We start from the raw sequence: 22,726 nt of genomic DNA, 5'->3' as shown, positions 1-22,726 counted from the left end.
GCAGTGGGTCAGTGGGTCCTTCTGAGAGACGGTCCTCTGTACGGCAGTGGGTCAGTGGGTCCTTCTGAGAGACGGTCCTCTGTGCGGCAGTGGGTCAGTGGGTCCTTCTGAGAGACGGTCCTCTGTACGGCAGTGGGTCAGTGGGTCCTCTGTATGGCAGTGGGTCCTTCTGAGCCCCGCCGCCATTTCCAGGGACCAGGCTGGCTCCTGCGCCCTGACTCACAGGCCAAGAGGTACAAGCTCACAGTGGAGCAGGAATCACAACTTCCCGTATTCAGGATACAAGCAGCAGCATTACAATCCATTATAGTTGTGATGTTTTTAAATACTTGTTGATTTGCCCAATATTACTGTGTTCAGTATCTTCTTTATTTCCCCCTCTTTAATTTAGAAAGTAGGAATTAAAATGATATTTAGCTATGGCGTACACATTGCTTAGCTTTGCCCATCTGCCCTTTGTTTTAGCTCGTCTGTCATCTTATTCAATGTCATTGTCCCAAGGCCACCTTCCTGGAAATGTTACTGAATCAGGGGACAGGCTTGTTCTGACATGTGTGGCCTTGAGCAAGGAAGGCATAAAGCTCTTTTATATCAGATTTTCTCATTTTTAAAAGGGAGAAATTGGCGATGCACACCTATAATCCCAGCACTTGGGAAGCGAGGCAGGACAATCAGGAGTTCAATCCTTGGCTAGAGTCAGTCTAAGAACAACCGGGGCTACAGAAGACAAAACATGGGCGCTCTGACTTCTGTTGCTGTGTCCTAAGCAGGGCTTCAGAGTTTCCCCTTTACTTCAGGATTCAGGTGAAAATAAAACTGCGCTGTAAAGAAAATGTCAGTATTTGCCAGAGCAAGTGCCTGCCTCCGAGAGCCAGCCTGGATTTGCTTATATCAAACTCAGCAGGATGTCAGTACCTACCTAGCCTTCATCCCAGAGATGGCTGTCCTTCCCTCTCGAGGCCTGGCCTGGTACCTCGCACTCTTGCTGAGGAATTGTTCCTTCCATCAGAACCCAACCGTGCCACCCTGTGCCCATCATAGCTCCTGCCCCTGCAGAGGGATAGTCTCAGCAGACGCCAAAGCCTCTTGGTCAAAGAGGTCTGTTGGCTTCCTGCCCTTGAGCAGTGATCCTGGGGCTGATAGAAGCCCTCCCTTGAGTTCTTGGTCTTCCTGACCACGTGAGCTGAGCTATTGAGGACAGTAGGTAGAAATACATAAGGTGGCTTTCGTGCAGGGACCCAGAAAGCAGCAGTGCCTTTCACATCCCTGGCCAGAGGCAAGGAATGCCTTTAGGGGACTGCTGCCTCTCTCCAGCTTTCTTCTCCTAAATGGGCGCAGGAGGTACGGGGCTACAGACGCCTGAACCCCTTCGGGTGAACAGCTTTGGAATTCCACAGTGGAGCTAAGTTCTATCTAGTTTCAGTCCATGTCCCGAATGATTTTAGGGTCTCAACTCTTTTTTTTTTCTTTTTTTGAGACAGGGTCTCACTATGTAGCCCTGGCTAGCCTAGAGTTTGGCACGTAGACCAGATTGACCTTGAACTCAGAGAGATCTTCCTGGTTCTACTTTCCAAGTACTCAGAATAAAGGTGTGCAGCACATAGGCAGCTAGGGTCTCAGCTCTCCAGGACTTGTTACAATCTTACAATCTTTGTTGGTGGATGTCAGGGGTTTATTGAGGCCCAGGAAGGGAAGGCTACCGACTCTTGGTTAAAAGAATGGAATACTTCTGGTCCTCAAGGAGACATGACATTCTGGTCGGTGCCAAAGATTAGAACATTGTAAATTATTGTGTCCTCCCTTTAGAGTTAATGCAGCTCTAAAGAAAATTTTTAAATAAAAATAGTGTAACTGGGCCTGTCAGTCACCTCACCAAGGTACCACCCCTCAGGAAGAGTGTGATAGCTAAAGCCATGCCAAGGAGATGGGAGGACTAATTATCCCTCTAATGAGATAAAGTACTTAATCCTTCCCTAAAACCCCAGCCTGTGCAGTCACTCACAGAGGCCCTGACATATAGCTCTGCTAAACTTGCCTGTTCTTTTCAGTTACTCGGAGAAATGTAACTTTCCTTTTCCTTTTTTTTTGTATCCCTTTTTTCAAAGCCTGCACACACTTTTCCTTGACACTTTGGGCTTTCTCTACCCTTTGTTTTCTCCCGAACCACAATAAAATTGTTCTCAAGCTTCCTTTCAAGTCCTATAGACTAAGGACCCACAAAAGAAAACCCCAATTTTATGCCCTAAGAGAAGGGAGGGAAGGGAAAGGGGAAGGAGGGAGGGAGGAAGGAAGGAAGGAAGGAAGGAAGGAAGGAAGGAAGGAAGGAAGGAAGGAAGGAACGAAGGAAGGATGCTTAGCTGTCAGTGTTCCTGGAGAAACTGAGCCTCCTACCCGCTGTCCATCACACCATGAGACCCCAGCCAGCCTCTGAGAAACCTCCTGGGTCCAGCAGCTGGAGGACTGATCTGGCTATCTTATAGAAAAGCCAGATTGAGCCTGACTCACGATCTGCTTTTATCTTCCTCCTTTGTGATTAACAATGCACTCCACTTCTGTTCTCCTTCCAGCCTAAACCAGAAAAGGGCTTTTCTTATTTGCTGCCAGAAATCTTTGGATGAAAGAGACAGAACTTGGCTATTTGCTTGGCTTCTGGGGTCAAAGTCTTACCATCAAAACACACAGAAATAACATTTTCTCACTCTGATAAATGTCACTTTTGTGCATGTCATAGCTGTGCAGAGAAGGGAGTCTGGGGGCTAAAATCATTTTTTTTCCACAGAATTTTGCTCTTTTATCCTGACTTCAAGAGAAACATATAATTGTATGGCTATCTTTCTAGCATTATACACACATACACACACACACACACACACACACACACACACACACACACACCCCGGAAGAGGGAAAAAAACAACTAAAACTGCATAGAATTGATGAAGCAGAAACAGCTGATGAAAGGTGTAGGTAACAGAGAAAGAAGCAGGTGAATATTCACCCTCATGCCCCGCACGCCAGCCGGGATCTTTCACTTTAGGACCAGAGAGCGTATCCCCAGCTACTGCAGGGGAACCAGAATGAGCAGAGAAGGGGACAGACTCCCCAGGGCTCAGGGAGGTCAGGTGTTTAGAAAAAGATCACACCACACTCTTAGAAAGCATTCAAAGGTGCGCTTGCAGGGATAATTTATATCCAAATCAAAGTGGGTGTAAGGGAAGAATTGCTTCTGTGTTTGTCTCTGACCTCTGACATTGTACATTTTAATAAGTCCATGGCCACATGCCTTTCACATACTGCCCGGCTATGTTACACTCTATGACATACATCGTAGATAAACTCAGTACTTGAAGCAAATACTACCGTACAAGTGAGCTTGTAGTTTCAAGGATATTTTTCACGTGTGTTCTTAAAAATGCTTGGGATTGTCTTATAAGTCGGACCTTTTGTTTGAGCAGGACTTTGATAGACTGGGTTATTTATAGTTCCAGTCACACGCTTCATCCATGTGCAAAGAGTCACACAGCGACAGCTCTCATGAACACGAAAACCGTCCACATGGCAACATGGCCTCTCCCCTTTTACTCAGTTTTTGAAACATGCTCACATACAGTATTTCATGTAACCCTTAGAGGTAAGTTTGCAGACAGTATTAATCCCATAATAGACACAGTTAAGCCTCCAAGGGGTTAAGTGACTCAGACCACAGAGCCGTTGGATTCTCTTGACTCTGTTCTGATTTTGGAGCTCTCGGGAGTTCCCTTTCTGTCATCCGGAAGCTCCAGACAGTCTGCTCCTGGACCCCTGCAGTCAGTCCCTCTACTTGCTAGTGACCTGAGATCGTGGGACCCTGCTGTCTTTGCAGGACACGGTGCAGAGATAACTGTTTTGACCTGGAACATATACAAATGTTATAGATTTTTCTGCCTCCCAGTCTATTCAGCAGAAACTAACTGCCTACCCTTACTATTACAGCACAAGAATCTTAATGTTATCATTTGTTATTTGATGTACAGTGGGCATAGTTCAGCATAAAATAATGTCCTTTTACAAAGGAAGGAAATTAAGAGCTTGTGAATTTAAATTATTTACCCCAAATTAGCAAGTGTGAGGGTTGAGATACAGACCAAGGATTTTGTCCAACTTCAGAGACTTGCTTTATCTGCCAGGAAAAGGCCTCATAAATCTTAGTGCTGTTGGGTGAACTATGAGGAGGGAACGGAAGCAATTGCATTGCGAAGAGCCCAAGAGAGAATTGTGTTCACTATCAAAACAAGAACCAATGGCAGTTGCCCTGGTTATCCCGAGGACACACTGAAAAATGACCCAGCAATCTTTCATAGAGAATCACGTGTGAAGAAACTTTCCATCTCAACCCAGGAGCACAGCACCTTGTGCAGGAACTAGAGAGCTGCTCAGCAATGCCACTGGGATTTCTTAGACTGAATGAACTCTCACCTCGAAATACATTCAGTCCTCTGGAGAATTCCCCATCCAACATTTGAGATGGGAAAAAGTAGGGCAGAAGTGGGGGTACTCTTAGTATTGGCTTCTGAGCAGTCACCACTGGCGTCGGGCACAACCACCACCAGCTCTCAGCTCAGTGCTTCAGGGCTTTCCTTCTGAACCATATGGGGATAACACCCACGCAAGTGGAATAAAAACTCACCATGAGATCACTCGTGAGAAGCGGCATCAACAGGGCACAGTGAAGTCAGAGGACACATTCCTCTAGACCCTTCAAACAAAGAGCTTAATAAAACTAGAGGGTTGTGGCCATCTTGTAATGTTAGCTTTATCTGTAGATAGTCTCAGTGGATTGTTGGGGCTTGTCCACAAATTAGGTACTTTCAGCTGTGCTTGGTGGTACAGGCCTGTGATCCTAGCTACCCCATAAATCCTTCATCACAGTACGGACATGTTGATTAAATCTCTTTCTTTTAATTATCTTACTGAAGTTGGGTGGCCAAACCTGACTGTGACCCTAAGTCTGATAACACCCCCAAGTTGATGACCTGATTTTGATTCCTGGAAACCACGTGGTAGAAGGAAAGAACCTGTCCCCACATGTCTACAAGTTATCCTATGACCTCTGCATGTACACTGTCACACACGCACACACACGCACACACACACGCACACACGCACTCACACACGCACACACACGCAAGCATGACACACGCACACACGCACACATGCACACACGCACGCATGCACACACGCACACGCACGCACACGCGCATGCACGCACACGCACGCACCCGCACACACACAAACACGCATACACACACGCGCGCGCACACACTCGCACACACGCACGCACACACACTGTATCTCTCTAGACAAAAGGAGGGAGGGAGAGAAGGAGGGAGGGAAGGAACCTTGTGATGACTACAGCCATTTGTGCTCATGGCTCTGTAGGTCTGCAAACTGCTTCTGAGTTTGAGCTATTGGCTTGTGGCTCTGCAGGCTCAGACTTTCTCCAGTGCTGGGTTCATGTGTGCTCCTGTATGTTCTGCGTGGAAATCTCTGGTCAGCAGCCCAGAGGTTTCTTAACCAGAGTCACCGGAGCAAGGTAGACTCACGTTCCATCTCCCTGCAGAAAAAAAGCATGTGGTTTCTCATTTGCTTGATTTTCCACTTCCTCTGTGGCCTTGCCCCGCCCCTGGCAATAGAAGGAATGTGTTTCTTTTGCCCACTGCTGGGAGCTGCATGGAAACGGATGTTGAAGGATGAAGTTTCAGGATGGAGGAGTCTCTCACTCACTGTAGTGTCTGCATCTGAAGGAATGTAATGGTTCCCACCAAATTGCAAACCTAGCAGAGAATCCTTTCTATGGCTTAGCATTTCTGAAACCATGTGTCAATTCAAGGACTTCAGAAAAAAATATCATTTTTTGATACAAAAATCAATGCCAAATGGCAAGGGGGCTTCTCCTCCATTCTCACAGAGCAGGGACTAGCCAGCTGTATGGCCCATGAGTCGGGTCTGCGCTCCACTGTTTTTACAAATAAATTTTGTGGGAGTATAGACATGCCCATGCATTTACAGGGCGTGTGCTTGGTCTCACATAAACAGAGTGAAGGAGGCATGACAGCGGCCTTGTGGCCTACACAGAGACAAAAGAATTCCCCCTCTGCTCTCCAGAGTCTAGATATTTATGTCCAATAAATGGAATTGACAATAAATAGATTGACAGGAGCAAAGACAAACAAGTGTACTAAGGTTCACAGACAGCACAACAACTCAGAAGCTTGGAGAACACCAAAGCTTCTGTGCTCTCCTCTCAGGGAGGAGGCCAGCGAGGCACGTAGGTGGGTCTAGAAAGAGAAACGGACGGTGGACAGACACAGTGCCCTGGATGGGGACAGTGAGCTCAATTCTTCAAGCTGGGAACTTAAAGAAAGCCCTTCCACGTGTTTCTGTGAAAATAGGATTGAGAGACGTGAAGAAGGGAGACCAGGATGGGGAAGGCCAGAGGCCTTGAGTGTGCTGCTTCCGTCTAGCAGGGTTGTTGAGAGATAATGTTTCGTGAGCCCTAATATATAAAACTTCTGCACTACTTGAAGGCGTTAGTCACAAACAATGCCACACCAGTTTGGAATTATGATTAATAGGGTGGTATTTATTTAAAGGGGAAAAAACTTACAGATAACCGTCCCAGACAACAGCCCTCTACGCAATCAGGAAGAAGTCTAGTCCCCGGAACCGGAGCAGGAAGCAAAAAAAGAGCAAGAAGGGAAGTCGCTGCTTTTTTAAAGGGAGAGAGACCACGCCCCAATGGGCTGGTATCTCAGCAGCTATTGGCTGGAGGAGCAGAAGGACCTCCTGCAACACTAGGGCAGCTCTGGTTCCTACAGCTGGTGAGGTCTCATGAATACAGAGCTAAGAGGAAAGGCAGGCGATATCGTGGGTGGGACTGGATCCAGCCTGCCACATCAGAGACCCTTTAGCAGGGCAGCATGCGGGGCAGTAAAGGGTCCGAGTTCCTGGTTTAGTCTCACTGGTCCTCTGTTCACTAGATGTCTGACCTAATCCGACATCCTTAACCACCCTCTTTACCAGCATCTTCTTGGATCAAGAACCCACGACATCCGTAGCTTTGTGAGTCGGAAGGTGCTAACCGCACAAGATGATCGCTCCCACCCCGCAGCAGTCTTTGTATGGAGGAGAGCAGCAAGAGTGAGCCCGAGATGCAAGTGTCCCTATAGCATGCTCTCCATGCATTTCAGGGCTTCTCTCATATGCCTTCAGGTTCTTACTTGACCATGTTGAGATGCCCATTTTTCCGTAGCTTGATTCCTTTTCCATGGAGCATAGTATAACACACATGCTCTAGATTTAATCTACCTACTCATTTACTGTTTCTTGCCCATGTTCCAGGATTATGTTACAGTCTTGCCTATTCACTGTGAAGTTCTTGGTGTCTGTAATAGTATTATATATAGTAGTCAGTAAATTGTGATGAGTGAGGGCGGGCCCTCAAGTGAGCTTGATCTTCAACACCTGTGAAAAAGTGGGAGGAGAGAACCAACCCCACAGAGTTATCCTTGGACCTCCACACAGTAATACTTAAAAATAAAATTCTTTTAAAAAACAAGTTATATTATAGGAAATAATGAACTCCAGTGGACCTTCTCATGGTCCCAGAAGTATCCTGATTAGTTTGAGGGGTGAGGGAACCTGACCGGGGCAGAAGCACAGGCAGCAAGGAAGCTTGCACACTTGAGAAGCCATTATGGTCAGGCATTGAAATAACATTTGCACAACCGGTTCCACAGAAACAGTGTATTTGTAGAGCAGCCCCACGTCTCTAAGGTCAGATATGGATACTGCAATGTGAGAAAACTTTTGCTCATACTGGAGACTCTTCTGGTTTGTATAAGGCACAGAAGGACCTGTGCCAACTGAAATCAGTACTTGAGGTCACATCTGGGAACACTGGCTTCAAGTTAGTTCTTGGCCCCCCATGGAGGTGGGATGTTTGGCAAACTCTGTGTTCTCTGGAGACTATTCTGCCAACAGGAAGCACCTCTGTAGGTGTGTGAGTGGTGGGAGGGACCGTGTGCTTTCAGAGATGAAACTTTCAGAGGGAAACTGGGGCGGAGCCAGCGAGAAAACCTTACCAGCCCAGCTCAGGGGCAGCCTTGCGTGGGTGGCTTTGGGAAATGGAAGGACATTAGCTGTCTCTGGTCCTCCATGGTAGTCCATTCCTCCCAGATGGCCCTCTAGGCTACGGGGGTAGGACCTGCAGTGGCCCCGGCTCTAAATTCAAACACACCTTGTGATGGAGGTGTGAGGAAGCCTGGGTCAGCATGTCTCCTCAGGTCCCGTGTAGGATGTCGGCACCCGAGGCATTGAACCTGTGGCTTCACACCAGTACAGGAGAGCTAGTGCCATCTTGTGAGAGCCTTAGACAACCCACACTTGTCTGTGACAGTGGAACTCATATGTGTTCCTCTAGCACAGGGCAGGCCTGTTTGTCCTGATAGTATGCTTGGGGAACTAAATACCTACCCACAATGAGCCCCAACCCGCAGTGACTGTCTTAGTCACCGTTCCGTTGCTGTGAAGCGACACCATGACTGTGACAACTCAGTTTCAGAGGTTTGGTCCGTTATCATCATTGTGAGGAGTGTGGTATCACAGAGGCAGAGCTAAAGTAGGAGCTGAGCACTACCTCCTGATATATAGGCAGAGAGAGAGACCAGGGCCAGCCTGGGCTTTTGAAACCAGTGGCACTTTCTCCAGCAAGGCCATGCCTCCTAATCCTTCTAATCCTTTCAAATGGTGTCACTCTCTGGTGACAGAGCATTCAAATACATGAGCCTATGGGGACTAATTTTGTTTAAACCACCACAGTGACCCTCTTACCCACTGTCACCCTTCACACAGTGACTCCCTGACCCACACAGTGACTCCCTGACCCACACAGTGACTCCCTGACCCACAGTGACCCCTGACCCACAGTGACCTTGCTCTTATGCTGTGTTCCAGCATGGGCTACTGCATTCTCTTCGTGCATGGACTGAACAAGCTGTGTGCTGGGCTGAGCCGGTGTGGGGCCACCTCCCTGATGGCGTCTACTGTGTTGCTGCTCCTGCTTTTTTCCTGGAAAACCGTGAAGCAGAATGAAATCTGGTTGTCGAGAGAGTCCTTATTCAGGTATGATAAAGCAGGTAAATGTGTGTTTCTTCCCACTCTTTTGCTGATGACAAATTTGCTTCCGAGTGAAGTAACGTGGGTATGGCTCTTTGTGTTAATCTGGAAAATCGCTTTTAATAAATTTGAAGTTTTGGGGGTTTAATTTTAGGATTTTAAAAGTAATCTGTAAAATTTAACATGCACTCGCTCCGAGTGAGGAGATTCTGGGTCTGTGAAGTTGGGTGGAAACAGCCACTGATGAGGGGGTGGCAGTTCAATCAGTCACCAAATGAGATCTCCATGCCTTGTTTCATCACTCAGCCAGGGACAAGGGGAAGGTGAGCACACAGCAGGAGGGCAGGACAGGCAGTGAATTCTCTGGAATATTCCAGAGCATTAAATCATAATCCGTGTCCTCTCTGTTCATCATTGTTTATTTTAAACATTCGTTTAGGTGAGGAAATAAAAGACTTCCTTTTCTGGTGGGGTTTTTTTCCCCTCTGTGATGGAACATTTTTCTGAATACAAGCATGTTGCTGGGTTGGTGCTAACAATTCGGGGTAGAGCACTTGCCAAGTACACTGGGTTATATCCATATCCCTAGCATCATTCATATGTGAGTGTGTGTACTGATATACATATGTGTATATGTCATATACATATATGTGAATGTGTGTACTAATGTACATATGTGTATATGTTATGTATTCACATGTATGTGAATGTATGTATACACATTTATAAATATGTAAACACATGTCATATATACATAAACACATGTGCATGTATGTACATGTACGTGTGTTCATGTGTGCGCATATTTACATAGACATGCATATGTGTGTGTTAATCTATAGCTTACAACCTGTCCCAAAGTACAAATATTAGTATTAGTTGTAAAGAAGTGAATGTATAGATGAATGAATGAACAAATAAGGCAGACGTTCACCGGGCTCTGCTACCTTTTGAAAATAATGTGTCTGAGGCTGGGTGTGGTGGTGGACTCGGAAGGCAGAGCCAGGCGGATCTCTGAAACTTCGAGGCCAGCCTGATCTACATAGGGTTCCAGAACAGTCAGGGCTACACTGTGAGACCCTGTCAGAAAGAGAGAGAGAGAGAGAGAGAGAGAGAGAGAGAGAGAGAGAGAGAGAGAGAGAAAGAGAGAGGGAGGGAGAGGAGAGAATGTGTTTGATCTTACGACCCTGCAACATCGGCATTTTTAGTGTAGCTAGCTTAGTGTGCCTGTCTTGGTGTCATTGCAGCGCTGGTTCCCACAGGGTGACTGCTGTGGGGTAAGGCTCTTTGTTTATCAGACGTAACAATGGTTTCGTGTTGACACTCTCTGTGTGAACACAAGGGATTTTGACCACTCTCATTCTCTGTTCAGACTTCTGTGTCCTGTCCAGTGATCACCTCCTTCCACACTAATACCCTGGAGTTAGAAGTGGCTGGGAGTCATCACATGGACGTGGGTGCGGGGAATCAGGCACAGGGCCCCTGTAAGAGCAGCTGCTCTCTGCACGTCTGGACCTCTCCAGCTCACTTCCCTTTGTGGTGGCCCAGTGAGTCCCTTAGGATTGTTCATAGCTGAAGGTTTACCCAAGGATAGACCACTGAAGACAAAGACTCTTTCTATCTTGCAGCTGTTTCTTTTCTGCTTGTTTAAATGTGTTCTTTCCTTCGCAGACCTGATAAAGAGCTCTCGGGCTTTACCCTAGCCGCCTCATTCACTGTGGTCCTCACAGAACACAGGCCCCTCCCTCCTCATGCCTCAGTCTGGGGGCATTGAAGTTCAGACACAGAGCTTCCTGCTGGTCTCTTGATTTAATCTTTCTCTCACTTTCAGTGGTTGACTTTTTATGGAACACTTCCCAGCCGTTCTGCTACTGTGTCCAGCACTTCCCCTGAAGATGCCACACATTGGGAATGGCATTTATATGATATTTACTCCTTAATCAAAGCCACTTAGGTTGCAGGGGTGGGAGGCAGTGTTTGCTCCAAGGACAGTAACCTAGAGTTCACACCCACCGTAGCTAATTCCAGTAGTTAAGAAATAAGTAAAAACAGCAACAACGATAAGGCTGGAGTGCACACTGACTTTGCAGCCCAAACTTTCTGCCCCTTTCGGTGGAAGTTTGTTGGGAGTGAGTAGTTGGTCACTATAATACAACCATCCCACGGCTGTGCTGAAAGGGACTTTGGCCCAGGAGGCCTTTGAAGATCAGGTGAGTTTTTGTGTCAGGAGCAATCAAAACAACTGATAACTTTAAATAAGACTTTGATGCTGTCTAAGTCCTGGGAAAGCTGGAGGCTTGTAGAGTCTTTTCTTCATTAAGGCTGGATGTGTATGCGACTTCCTCTGTGAGGAATAACGCTGAGCTCACTCGGACACTTCACTGCCAGCTGCTGAGGCAGCATCGGGAGTTAGGCTTTTTGACTGCATGCTAAGTTCACCTGCTTAACTGCTTGCTCTGGGGCAAATCCCTTAAAGTTCATGGGAAAATAGAGAAAACGGTGCTTCTCATCCAAGCGTAGAGGAGAAGGACACAGGATGACAGACAGAGGGGAAGGACACTGGGAGAGGACGCCTTGGAGGGCCTGGGAGCCAGCTTAGAGCAAATGTTGCTGGAATCCTCTCTCTCAGCATCAGCTACTCCCCAACTCTAGGAATGATTGGAATTTGTGCCTAAGTACTTACCAGGACTCTGGCCTCTTCATCTGTACTACAGGGTACAGCAGTTGGCATCTGCCCTAGAATGAAATGATGATACGTGGTAGGTGGGCCCTCGGCCCAGGGTTTGACTGAAGATGAGCAATACGCAAGCATCACCATCTGTTGTGACAGGGTGAAACCTTGGACCAAAGCAGAGTCCAAAACCGAGGAGCGATTTAGCTCCCCTTTGCTTTGCTCTGATGCTCTGGCTGCCATTAGTAATGCCTTAATGTTTAGTCTCTAGCTACGAATTTGAGATGGTTCTACCACCCTGCTCTTCAGTAACGTGAACTAAACAAACTGCTGTTCTAAACCCTGGAGAGATGTCTGACGAAGGTGTCTGCTTTGTTGTTGTTGTTGTGTTTTGTTTTTTCTCTTTCTTCTATTTCTCAAGTCCTCTACCAATAAGAGGTGTGAGTGAGACATGGGAAATGCATGTGTTAAATGCTGTGTGGTACGGGCTGGAGAGACAACTCAGTGGTTAAGAGCACTGGCTGCTCTTCCAGAGGACCTGGGTTCCTGACACCCAGGTGACAGCTCACAACCACCTGTAACTCCTGGTCCAAGGAGTCAGATGCCCTCTGCTGGCCTCTGAGGGCACTGCACAGACTACGTGAAGGCAAAGCCCATATACATAAAATAAGTCTTAAAAAACAAAACAGAATGCTGATCGTTGGCATGACGCTGTGACCTCGGCACTTAGGAGGTGTGCATGACCACACTAATCTGGTTTTAGTGAACATTATGGTTCCTCAAGTTCTCAATGAGAGCATTGGCATGATAGAAATAAACAGAATTTACGATGTTTTAATGGTGGGTGCCCAGAGCAAACACTAGGGTCACCCCCACCTAACTGGGTTTGCATCTTTCTCCCTCTCTTCTTCCTGTTATCACCGTTCTGTTCTCTGCTCCTGTGGTTTGAATTCTTCTGCACACAGCATGTTTCCTACCTGTGGCTTTTACAATGTCTTCCAGGCCCACTCTGGTGTCACGCAATGCACAACCTCCTTTTGTAAAGCTGAATGATATTCTGTTGTACATATAAGTCACAGTTTGATTTTTTGTTCATCTATTCATGGGCCTTGTAGTGTGATGATTTTGCTCTTTTTGGGGGTCCTGCCACTCAGCTCCCAAATAAGATACATATGGAGGCGTATTCTTAGTTATGAATACCTGGCCTTAGCTTGGCTTGTTTCTTGCCAGCTTTATATGAGTTATCCCATATGCCTTTTCCCTCTGGGCATTTATCTTTCTTATTTCTGTATATCTTACTTTCACTCTGACTCCTTGTTCTTTTGTCCTGTGCCCCCCCCCGCCTTATTTCTCCTTCTATTTTAATCTCTGCCTGCCAGCCCCACCTATCCTTGCTCCTGCCTCACCATTGGCCATTAAGCTCTTTTTGTTTTTTTTAGACCATCATGTGTTTTAGACAAAGTAGCAGAGTTTTACAGAATTAAACAAATGCAGCATAAGCAAAGTCACACACCTTAAAATAATATCCCCAACAGCCTTATGTTAGTATATCTTGATTATGGTGAATAAGGAGGAAGCTGTTTGATGCTGACCCTGGCAGTGATTTCTTAGATGTCACAAGGAAGGGTAAGCACAGACCAACAGAAGCAGAAATGAAGAAATGGGGCCACATCAAACCGCAAGGCTCCTGTAGCTGGGTGTGATGTTCGTGGGGTCATTCGCGTGAACCGAGAGCTTGGGCTCCACAGAATGGTTGTTTTCAACATGCCGGGGATAAGTGCAGCCGAGGGCCTGGTTAGAAAACCTGGCAGACTCCAGGTGGGAACAGAAACCAGTTCAGCCATCCTTAGACACAGCACAGAAGTTCTGCAAAGGGTTGGAGATAGAGTCCTCACGTTGTCCAGCAGTGAGCCCCTTAAACCACGTAAGCAGTGATGTTTTGTTATGGTTGGCTGAATGGACTCTCGCTTGCTTTGTTGCTACTGTTGTTGTTTTAGTTTGGTTTTGGGGGGTTTTGAGAAAGAGTTTCTCTGTGTAGCTCTGACTGTCTTGGAATTCACTCTGTAGACCAAGCTGGCCTCAAACTTACAGAGATCTACTTGCCTCGCCTCCCGAGTGCTGGGATTAAGGTGTCTACCACCAATGCCTGACCTATCACTTGCTTAAGCAAGGCGTTTGATGCTTCCACAAACTTCATTTCATCAATTATAGAATAATCATTTCTTTAATAATTTAAGTTAGCATAGACTTGATATGGCAATATTAATGTCAATAAATAGGGATGTCAGCCTACATGCAGCCTTCTGGTAATGAGTCCTGTTTGTACTCAATCTCAAATTACAGGAAGGAAGGGAGGGAGGGAGGGAGGGATGAAAAAGAAAGAAAGAAAACAAAAGGAAGGCTTAACTGAAGGAAGAAAGGAAGGAAGGAAGGGAGGGAGGGAGGGAGGGAGGGAGGGAAGGAAGGAAGGAAGGAAGGAAGGAAGGAAGGAAGGAAGGAAGGAAGGAAGGAAGGCAGCTCATCAGCTCATGAAGCTGGGAACAGAACACAAAAGGACCTGACAATAGTGTGATTCTTGTTTTCTTCCTTTTTAATGTCCTCTGTAGGTCTGGAGTTCAGACTCTGCCCCACAATGCAAAGGTTCATTACAACTACGCCAACTTCCTAAAAGACCAAGGCCGGAACAAGGAAGCCATCTACCACTACAGAACCGCCCTCAAGTAAGCACCGCAGAAGGCAGTTGCTCTATGCTGGGACAGGGCCGTTCATGTTACCCTTCTCCTCCCAGGGTGTGAGGGCCGTTATTTCTCTTGACAGTGAACGCACCCTTGGGAGTAAAAGGGCTCTTGAATTCTGAGTCTCCGGGCTCAGTATTCACGTCTGTCACAGATGTACTCAGTGTTGCTTCTCCTTTCATGTTCAACATCTTGCAAAAGAACAACAACAACAACAATAATAATAAAATGGTCATAGCTACACATAAGAGTGGGGTGGGATTCAGCTGGATTATGCAAATTTGCAAAACAGGAGTTTCTTGTTAAAAGTACACTGTAAGTTTGGGGAACACGTGTCCTAATGAACCTTTAACAGCATGTATATTGACCGCTTTAGGCCTCTGTCATCCCTTTCTCATGTCTGTTAAGGGGCACACATGTATGCACTGATATGGAGGCCTGAGGCTCTCCTCAGAGGTCATTCCTTAGGCACTGGTCGCTTGGCTTTGAAACAGTCTCAGCAGCCTAGAAATTGCCAGTTAGACGAGACTAAATGGTCCTTGAGACGTGTTTCCAGAAAGCTGAAAAAGAAAGACGAAGACATATTCCACCACAGGTGCTCGTAAAGTAGGCTTTGGCCTTAATCGTAAACGTCTCACAGTGTCTCATGCGTTCTTGAAGGGAGGCCATGGGCAGTCAGTCTGTCCAACAGTGCTGGTGGGAGAAAGATTATCTCCATGCTCACGAATTCTGTCAGCTTCAGATAGAAAAGTAATTCTAACCCTAAGCCACAGCGGGGCCAGAGGTTTATGTTAAGTGAAATCCTCAGGCAGTTGTTGCCACAGAATTATAGTTGGTGGTATTTCTGCTTCTTTCCTGTGAAACAATAGAAATAAATACTTACTTCTAGAAGAAATATATTCCCTGAATGAGGGAAAGACAATCAGAGCTTAAAGCCAGTGCTGAAATTAGTGAGTTATTTATTTCTCTCAGCCCAGATTCCAAATGTTTCTGATTTAAAATTTCATTTTTGTGTGGACTCCGCTCCCAAGGACCTTCAGCATATATCAGTGTTTTACTTTCTGTTTTGAAATAGGTTGTCATTCTTTGTGTTAAACAAAAAAGGAAAACCCCCCAGGGCCATTCATCATTGTGACAATTGTCTGTCCTTGGTGATTGGAAGACTGCTACTTCAGTACTGCTATTTCTTGGTGGGCGTTTCTGAGCGAGGTCATCTCCTACCCAAGGCTCATCTCCTCTGACCTGGGGCACCTCAAGCCGTCCATATTACCACAGCAAGAAAGACAGTTTTACCACGAATTCTAATTGTTCTCAATAAAAACCCACAGTCAGATATTAGGGGTGAAATATATGAGCCCATGGTGGGGGGCCGTTCTCATCAGAACACCACAGGAAGGGTCCCACAATGGACCAGGCTCTTTCCTCTTGGATTAATCTCCAGTGTGATGGCTGGTTTCCCCTGTTGACTTGACTGGTGAACAAACACCTAGGGAACTGAGAAGACACACCACCGTGTGTCCTGTGAGGGTGTTTCCAGGGAGGAAAGACTGCTCCAAATGTAGCTGGCATCGCTTTGCAAGCTGGGTCTTCAACTGAATGGAAAGAGAAAGGGGGGATGTTGGCTGGGCACCAGCACTCCCCTCTGATGTAGGTGTGAGCCAGCAGCCTCCTTTCCCCTTGCTTTCCCGGTGTTTTATTACAGGTTCAAAAAAGGGAACTAATACATCTACCCAGAGTTTGATTGGGAAGGAATTGAACTAACATCTGTTGCCATGACTGGAGTCCTACAGGGAGATAGATCCCAGTAGATTGAGATGAGTGTCTGTGAGAACACGGACTAATAGAGGGATGAGTATTGAAGACACACGGCTGTCTTTAGAGTCTGAGGAGACGTGAGATGTCTAAGTAACCATTGCTCTTGGTGCCTCTGGTCTGTCAGCTTCTTGCCATTCCCCTAAAATGCTGTTTGGAAGCTGCTGGGGTCCGGCCGTTAGAAACCAGGAGTCAGCGAGGCTTTCTGGAAGCTCCTTTACATTCTTGCTGAGGGGACATTTTAAATGTCTTTCTCGTGACCACGACACCATCTGCCCTGTGTCTTTGGAAAAAATTAAGATCCCAATATTGTCTATTAGCCAGTTTTAGCTGGGAGGAGATGGTTTCTTTGGCTGTTGCAGTAATTTTACCGGTGAAATTCTAAAGAGCTTTCCAATATCACAAGTAGGTATTTGAAATGATTTTTGTTTCTTTCATGTTGATGAACCAAGAAGAGATTACATTCTTAATCTGCATACACACTCACACACACACATCAAATGCACGTGTGCATATGTGCACATATATACACATATGCGCTTTTATTATGTCTCATAAAGCTTAAGAAATTAACATTACTTAGAAAAATACTGAACTTTAGTGAAATTCTGGCCAGCGTCAACTGAGCTTTAAAATGGAAGTGTCGTTATTTATCTTCAGGAGAGTTCCGTGCTTTCTGGCTGCCTCTTTTCCTCCCCACGTCTCACTTTCCTTTAACTAGCTTAGCCAAGGCTCCCCAGGATGCAGACTCCAGGGCAGAAGTTTGCATGCAGGAAGGTTGTCCAGAGCATTCTCATAAACACAGGAAGGAAGCAAAGAGCAAGACGGACAAGGGCGTGGGATGCACTGACCCTGAGTACTTCTGCAGCGGGGCTGACCCCCCCCCCCCCACCGAGAGCTATCATGAGCAGACATCCATCTAGACACCGCTTGTCTGCCAGGCAGGCAACACCCTAGGTGTCTGGTGGGGAGGAGATGGGCCTGGGTAGCACCCACATCCTGGAAGGTGGAATCTAGTACCTCCAAACTGAAGGCACACACTCCAAAAAAACACATAGTACTTCTTTACAGGAGAGGTAACGCTTACCCAAAATGTATGGGATCTGAAGTGTTTTAGAGTTCATAACTTTTCATCAGAATAAAGTTTTGACTTTGTGTTAATGAGTAGTTGCCACCTCCTTCATCTCATTATTGTCCCTGCAGTAGGCTTCCAGTAACGTTCAACTGACTCGTCAAATAGCAACCAGAAACAAGTTCTGACCATAGTCACCACCTGAGTGCTGGGATTAAAGGTGGGAGCCCTGCCACTTGGCGACCAAGGTGATTCTTTTAAAAGAAAACATTTTATTTGGGAACTTGCTTAAAATTTCAGAGGATTAGTCCATTATCATCATAGTAGGGAGTGTGGTGGCTCATAAGCAGCCGTGGTCCTGGAGCTGAGAGCTTTAGATCCTGTTCTACAGGCAGCGGGAAGGGAGGGATGGAAGGAGAGAGAGAGAGAAAGACTGGGCCCGGCATGGCATGGGTTTTTGATACCTCAAGTCCCACTCATCAAGGCCACACCTCCTAATCCTACTAAGCATTCAAACACATGCGGCCATAGAGGCCATTCTTACTCAAACCACCATGTTTTACTCCCTGGCCCCCACAGGCTGTTACCTATATCATAATACAAAATGGATTCAGTCCAACTTCAAAAGTTCCCGTAGTCTACGGCAGTCTTAACTTAACATTGTTTAGAAGTTAAAAGTCTCTTCTGATGTAAACGGAGACTGCTCACCGGACTGAGAGGCCGGGTGTTGGAGCAGTAGCTGAGAGCTGGGGGGGAGGGGGGTGATACAAGGCTTCCCAAATAGTTCCACCCACTGGGAACAAAATATTCAAATATCCGAGATTATGGGGACCATTCTCATTCAAACCATCACAGACCTCAATTAAGAAAGATTCCAAATATCACCCTTGGATCAATGTGAAAGTGTACATACATGTTGCTTATAATGTACTTCCTGTTTACTTAGGTACTATTATATCCTTCTGGGGTCCTTGAAGAGTTGAAGACAAATAGTTATAGTTTTTCTTAGTTATGATAAAAAATAAATTAGATATGATGTTAAAGTTAAAACCTTCCTTTTCATTTAGACAGAAAAGGGAAGATGATGTTGGATTCCCCTCTATATGCTGTGAATATGTTTTATTACCATTGGTTAATAAAGAAGCTGCTTCAGCCTATGGCAGGGCAGAAAAAAGCCAGGCAGGAAATTCGAACAGAGTTATAGAGAGAGAGTAGGTAGAGTCAGGGAGCCACCATGTAGATGCCAACAGAGAAAGACATAGCCAGAACCTTACCCAGTAAACCACAGCCTCAAGGCGATACACAGATTAATAGAAATGGGTTAATTTAAGATGTAAGAGTTAGTTAATAAGAAGCCTGAGCTAACAGACCAAACAGTGTTATAATTAATAAAGTTTCTGTGTGATTATTCAGGTCTGGGTGATAGGGAAACAAATGAGCAGTCTCCGTTTACATCAGAAGAGACTTTTAACTTTTAAACAATGTTAAGACTGCTGTAGACTACGGGAACTTTTGAAGTTGGACTGAATCCATTTTGTATTATGATATAGGTAACAGCCTGTGGGGGCCAGGGAGTGAAACATGGTGGTTTGAGTAAGAATGGCCTCTACGGCCGCATGTGTTTGAATGCTTAGTAGGATTAGGGGGTGTGGCCTTGATGAGTGGGATTTGAGGTATCAAAAACCCATGCCATGCCGGGCCCAGTCTTTCTCTCTCTCTCTCCTTCCATCCCTCCCTTCCCGCTGCCTGTAGAACAGGATCTAAAGCTCTCAGCTCCAGGACCATGGCTGCTTATGAGCCACCACACTCCCTACTATGATGATAATGGACTAATCCTCTGAAATTTTAAGCAAGCTCCCAAATAAAATGTTTTCTTTAAAAAGAATCACCTTGGTCGCCAAGTGGCAGGGCTCCCACCTTTAATCCCAGCACTCAGGTGGTGACTATGGTCAGAACTTGTCACCAGTCAGTTAGGAACATCGTGCACTCTAACCCTCCGAAACTGTAAGATCCAAATAAACTCTTCTATAGTTTGCCTTGGTCATGGCGTCTCATCATAGCAGTAGGAAAGTAACTAAGACAAGGTCCACCTTATTGAGCCAGGACCCCTGGGTTCATGGATACAGCTAGTCTAGCTAGCCAGCTTCCACAGAGGACTCCCTGTCTCTCCATGCATGCTTGGCATCTATATGGGTTCTGGAGACTCAAACTCTGGTCTTTACCCTTGAACAGCAAGAATTTTATGCTCCTGTGTATCTCTGCTGCTCTGCTTCTTTCTTACTTTGTGCTCAGGATCCTGTCACATCCAGTGCTGAAATGATCTGACTTTCTTTAAATCTGTTGCTGTGAAGTCTGTCTTAGTTCTGGTTTCTATTGCTGTGAAGAGACACCTGGCAACTTTATAAAGAAAACATTTAATTGAGGGGGCTCACTTACAATTTCAGAGGTTCAGTCTTTATCATCATGGCAGGGAACATAGCAGAATGCAGGCAGATGTTGTACTAGAGCTGAGAGTGCCACATCTTGCAGTCAATGAGAAGTCAGTTGACACACTGGGCATAGGAATCCTCAAAACCTGTCCCCACAGTGACATGCTTCCTCCAACAAGGCCACACCTCCTCATAGTGCCACTCCCTGTGAGAACATGGGGGCCAATTATATTCAAACTACCACACTGCCCTTCATGGGCACTTTCTGTTGTTCTGGAAATGTTCTTTAGTTGCTCCAATTTTAAACAACCCTTCACATAAGCCTGTCTCTATTTCTTCTTCATCTGCTGAGTAGGCTGTTGGGTCTGTTGACGTTTTGCCTCTCAAGTGAAACAATCTCCTAGATAGCCACAGCCTCTTCTCTTTGTCCTCCTGCTTCCTGGAACCCCTGGGGCTGCTCTAAGGTCACCAGCTGCTTCCCAGCAGACAGGCCTTAGAGCCACCTGACTGTTGGAGCAGCTGACTGTCCTCATCCTAACATGGACACCCTTCTTTACCTGGTTGGTTCTGAGCATGGTGATCCATGCTGTTGGTCTCTCTGGTATTTCCGTAGACTCTTCTTCCTCTGAAAAACCCTTAATAAACATTTTCCCCCTCCCCTCTTATGCTAGGCTTTCTTATTTTGGGTATTCACTTCCTTTTAGAAAGCTTCCCTTTGCCCCTTTGTGCTGCTCGGCCCTCAGATGTGTGTGCATTACTTGTCATTCCTCTATAACAGCCACACGCCTGGCAGGCTGCAGGGCATTTTTTCATCCTTCCCCTTGCACTACACACTCAGCTACCCAGCCTCTCTGCAGAGCCTGCCCGTTCCTACCATTGCACACCCAGCTACCCACCCTCTCTGCAGAGCCTGCCCGTTCCTACCATTGCACACCCAGCTACCCACCCTCTCTGCAGAGTCTGCTGTTTCTACCATTGCACACCCAGCTACCCACCCTCTCTGCAGAGCTGGCCTGTTTCTACCATTGCACACCCAGCTACCCACCCTCTCTGCAGAGCTGGCCTGTTTCTACCATGTCCGGGTAAACATTCTCTGGTTCCCTGAGTTCTTCAGCCTTCCTTTCCATGGAACACCATTGCTGCTCTGTTTGGTGGTATGAACCTGGGAGAGTCGAACCTGAAAATGAGGTGGGCTAAAGTCTCATGCAGTAGCCAACTTTATTCAGAGCATTGGATAATTTATATTCTGAGGATATCCTAAGGGTTGGGCAAAGTCATATGAGCAAAGTTCACTGGAGTTTAAATTGTATACAGTCACAAGGGCAAGGTCACATGAGTTTAGGCTGTATATAGTTACGAGAATTACTTGTGCTTTGGAGCATATCCTGAATAATAACAGCTGAGACGATGGGTAAGCTGAAGTAAACCCACTCGTAATATCACACCTGGAAGGGACACAAAAGCATATTCCAAGAACAAATTCATGTTATGGAGGAACAGGTTATAAAACTCTTACCTTATTTACTTGGAGTTTTCTTACAAGCTCTCCGAAATCTCCTCACATAACCCCACTGGATGAGAATGAGACCACTACCACAACTTTTTTTTTTCTTTTTTTTGGTTTTTCGAGACAGGGTTTCCCTGTGGTTTTGGAGCCTGTCCTGGAACTAGCTCTTGTAGACCAGGCTGGTCTCGAACTCACAGAGATCCGCCTGCCTCTGCCTCCCGAGTGCTGGGATTAAAGGCGTGCGCCACCACCGCCCGGCTCACTACCACAACTTTTAAGCCAAATTTGAAGCAGGCCTTATTAACTACTGGTCTGGAAGATACACACTGACCAGATCCATGTCCTGGGTTCCCAAAGAATAGACCCGAATTATGTTTGGTACCTACAAAGGCAAAACCTACAAGGCTTTGTTTCCTGCCTTCATCCAATGTAGCCAACATACATCCTAACTTCTTTCTTGCCTACATACGTCCCACCTATGTGTGGCCAAGCACATCATGTGCAGTTGGGGCAACCAACCATGTTTATAGAAGTGAAAACACTGACTTGTTGCCCTACTTGAACCACAGCCCCCAGCATTCCAGGAAGTTACCTGTCCTTGGGCAGGTGGGGTTTACAGGCTAGAGGCACTTTTGTTTTATAGATCTCTGAAACACAGTAATTAAAACTTAGTATAACTCCAGCCTTCACAGTACCTTCCCATCTCTCCCTGATTTGCCCCTTCATCAGGCCCCAGCCTCCACCGTTACTGTCCCCAGTCATCCATGTTCTCCCTGTTCCCCGCAGCTCAGATTCCACTTTTGCTCTCTGTTTCCTGGAAGCAAGGGGAGGTTGTCTTGCTGCTCTTGGCCTTTGACCGAGGGCATGGCCCACTGTAGGTGCTTGGTAAATGCTTGTAGAGAAGCCTGTGTGACAACAGTGCACAACATCTTGTTGTGCCCAAATCTGCTAAATCCCCGCAAAAGCCAACCAGGAGATGGAGGTCCCGTATGTAAAAGCAAAGAGCCTTTATTTTAATCAAGTTTGCAAACTTGGTCTCTCCACATGTCCAACGTATTGGAATTACCGGAGAGCCCGAACTCAATTAGAATTGGATTTTTATAGTAGTAAAGTTGGGGGTAAGGGTTTCTGAGGTTCAGGACCCCTGATTGGCTGACATTTGTCTAGGGTGTCCTGGTGAGTGTGTTTTGGCAGGTGATCCTTTCTACAGTGGTTGGAATGTTAGACATTTCCTTTGAATGGTCTGTTGGGTAATCTCCGCTTGTGGTTCCTCCTGCAACCAGGTATTGCCTCAGGGTAAACTACTGAGACTCAGGCCTCCTTTTTTTTTTTTTTTTTTTTTTT

The 22,726-nt window shown here is 46.2% G+C and overlaps 1 protein-coding gene across 1 annotated transcript in view; it reads left to right on the top strand.

The window, feature by feature from the left end:
• The window catches only part of Tmtc1 (transmembrane and tetratricopeptide repeat containing 1), a 205,632-nt gene that overhangs the window by 133,890 nt on the left and 49,016 nt on the right, over positions 1 to 22,726 (top strand). Inside the window, exons 12-13 of the mRNA XM_005364621.2 lie at positions 8,995 to 9,162; positions 14,434 to 14,547. Of these exons, the coding sequence (XP_005364678.2) occupies positions 8,995 to 9,162; positions 14,434 to 14,547 (282 nt within the window). The remainder of the gene's footprint in view (positions 1 to 8,994; positions 9,163 to 14,433; positions 14,548 to 22,726) is intronic.

This window comes from Microtus ochrogaster, assembly GCF_000317375.1.
Source record: "Microtus ochrogaster isolate Prairie Vole_2 chromosome 14 unlocalized genomic scaffold, MicOch1.0 chr14_random_2, whole genome shotgun sequence".
Lineage (NCBI taxonomy): Eukaryota > Metazoa > Chordata > Mammalia > Rodentia > Cricetidae > Microtus > Microtus ochrogaster.
Note: the sequence above shows the minus strand (reverse complement) of the source record. Positions and strands in the feature narration are given on the sequence as shown.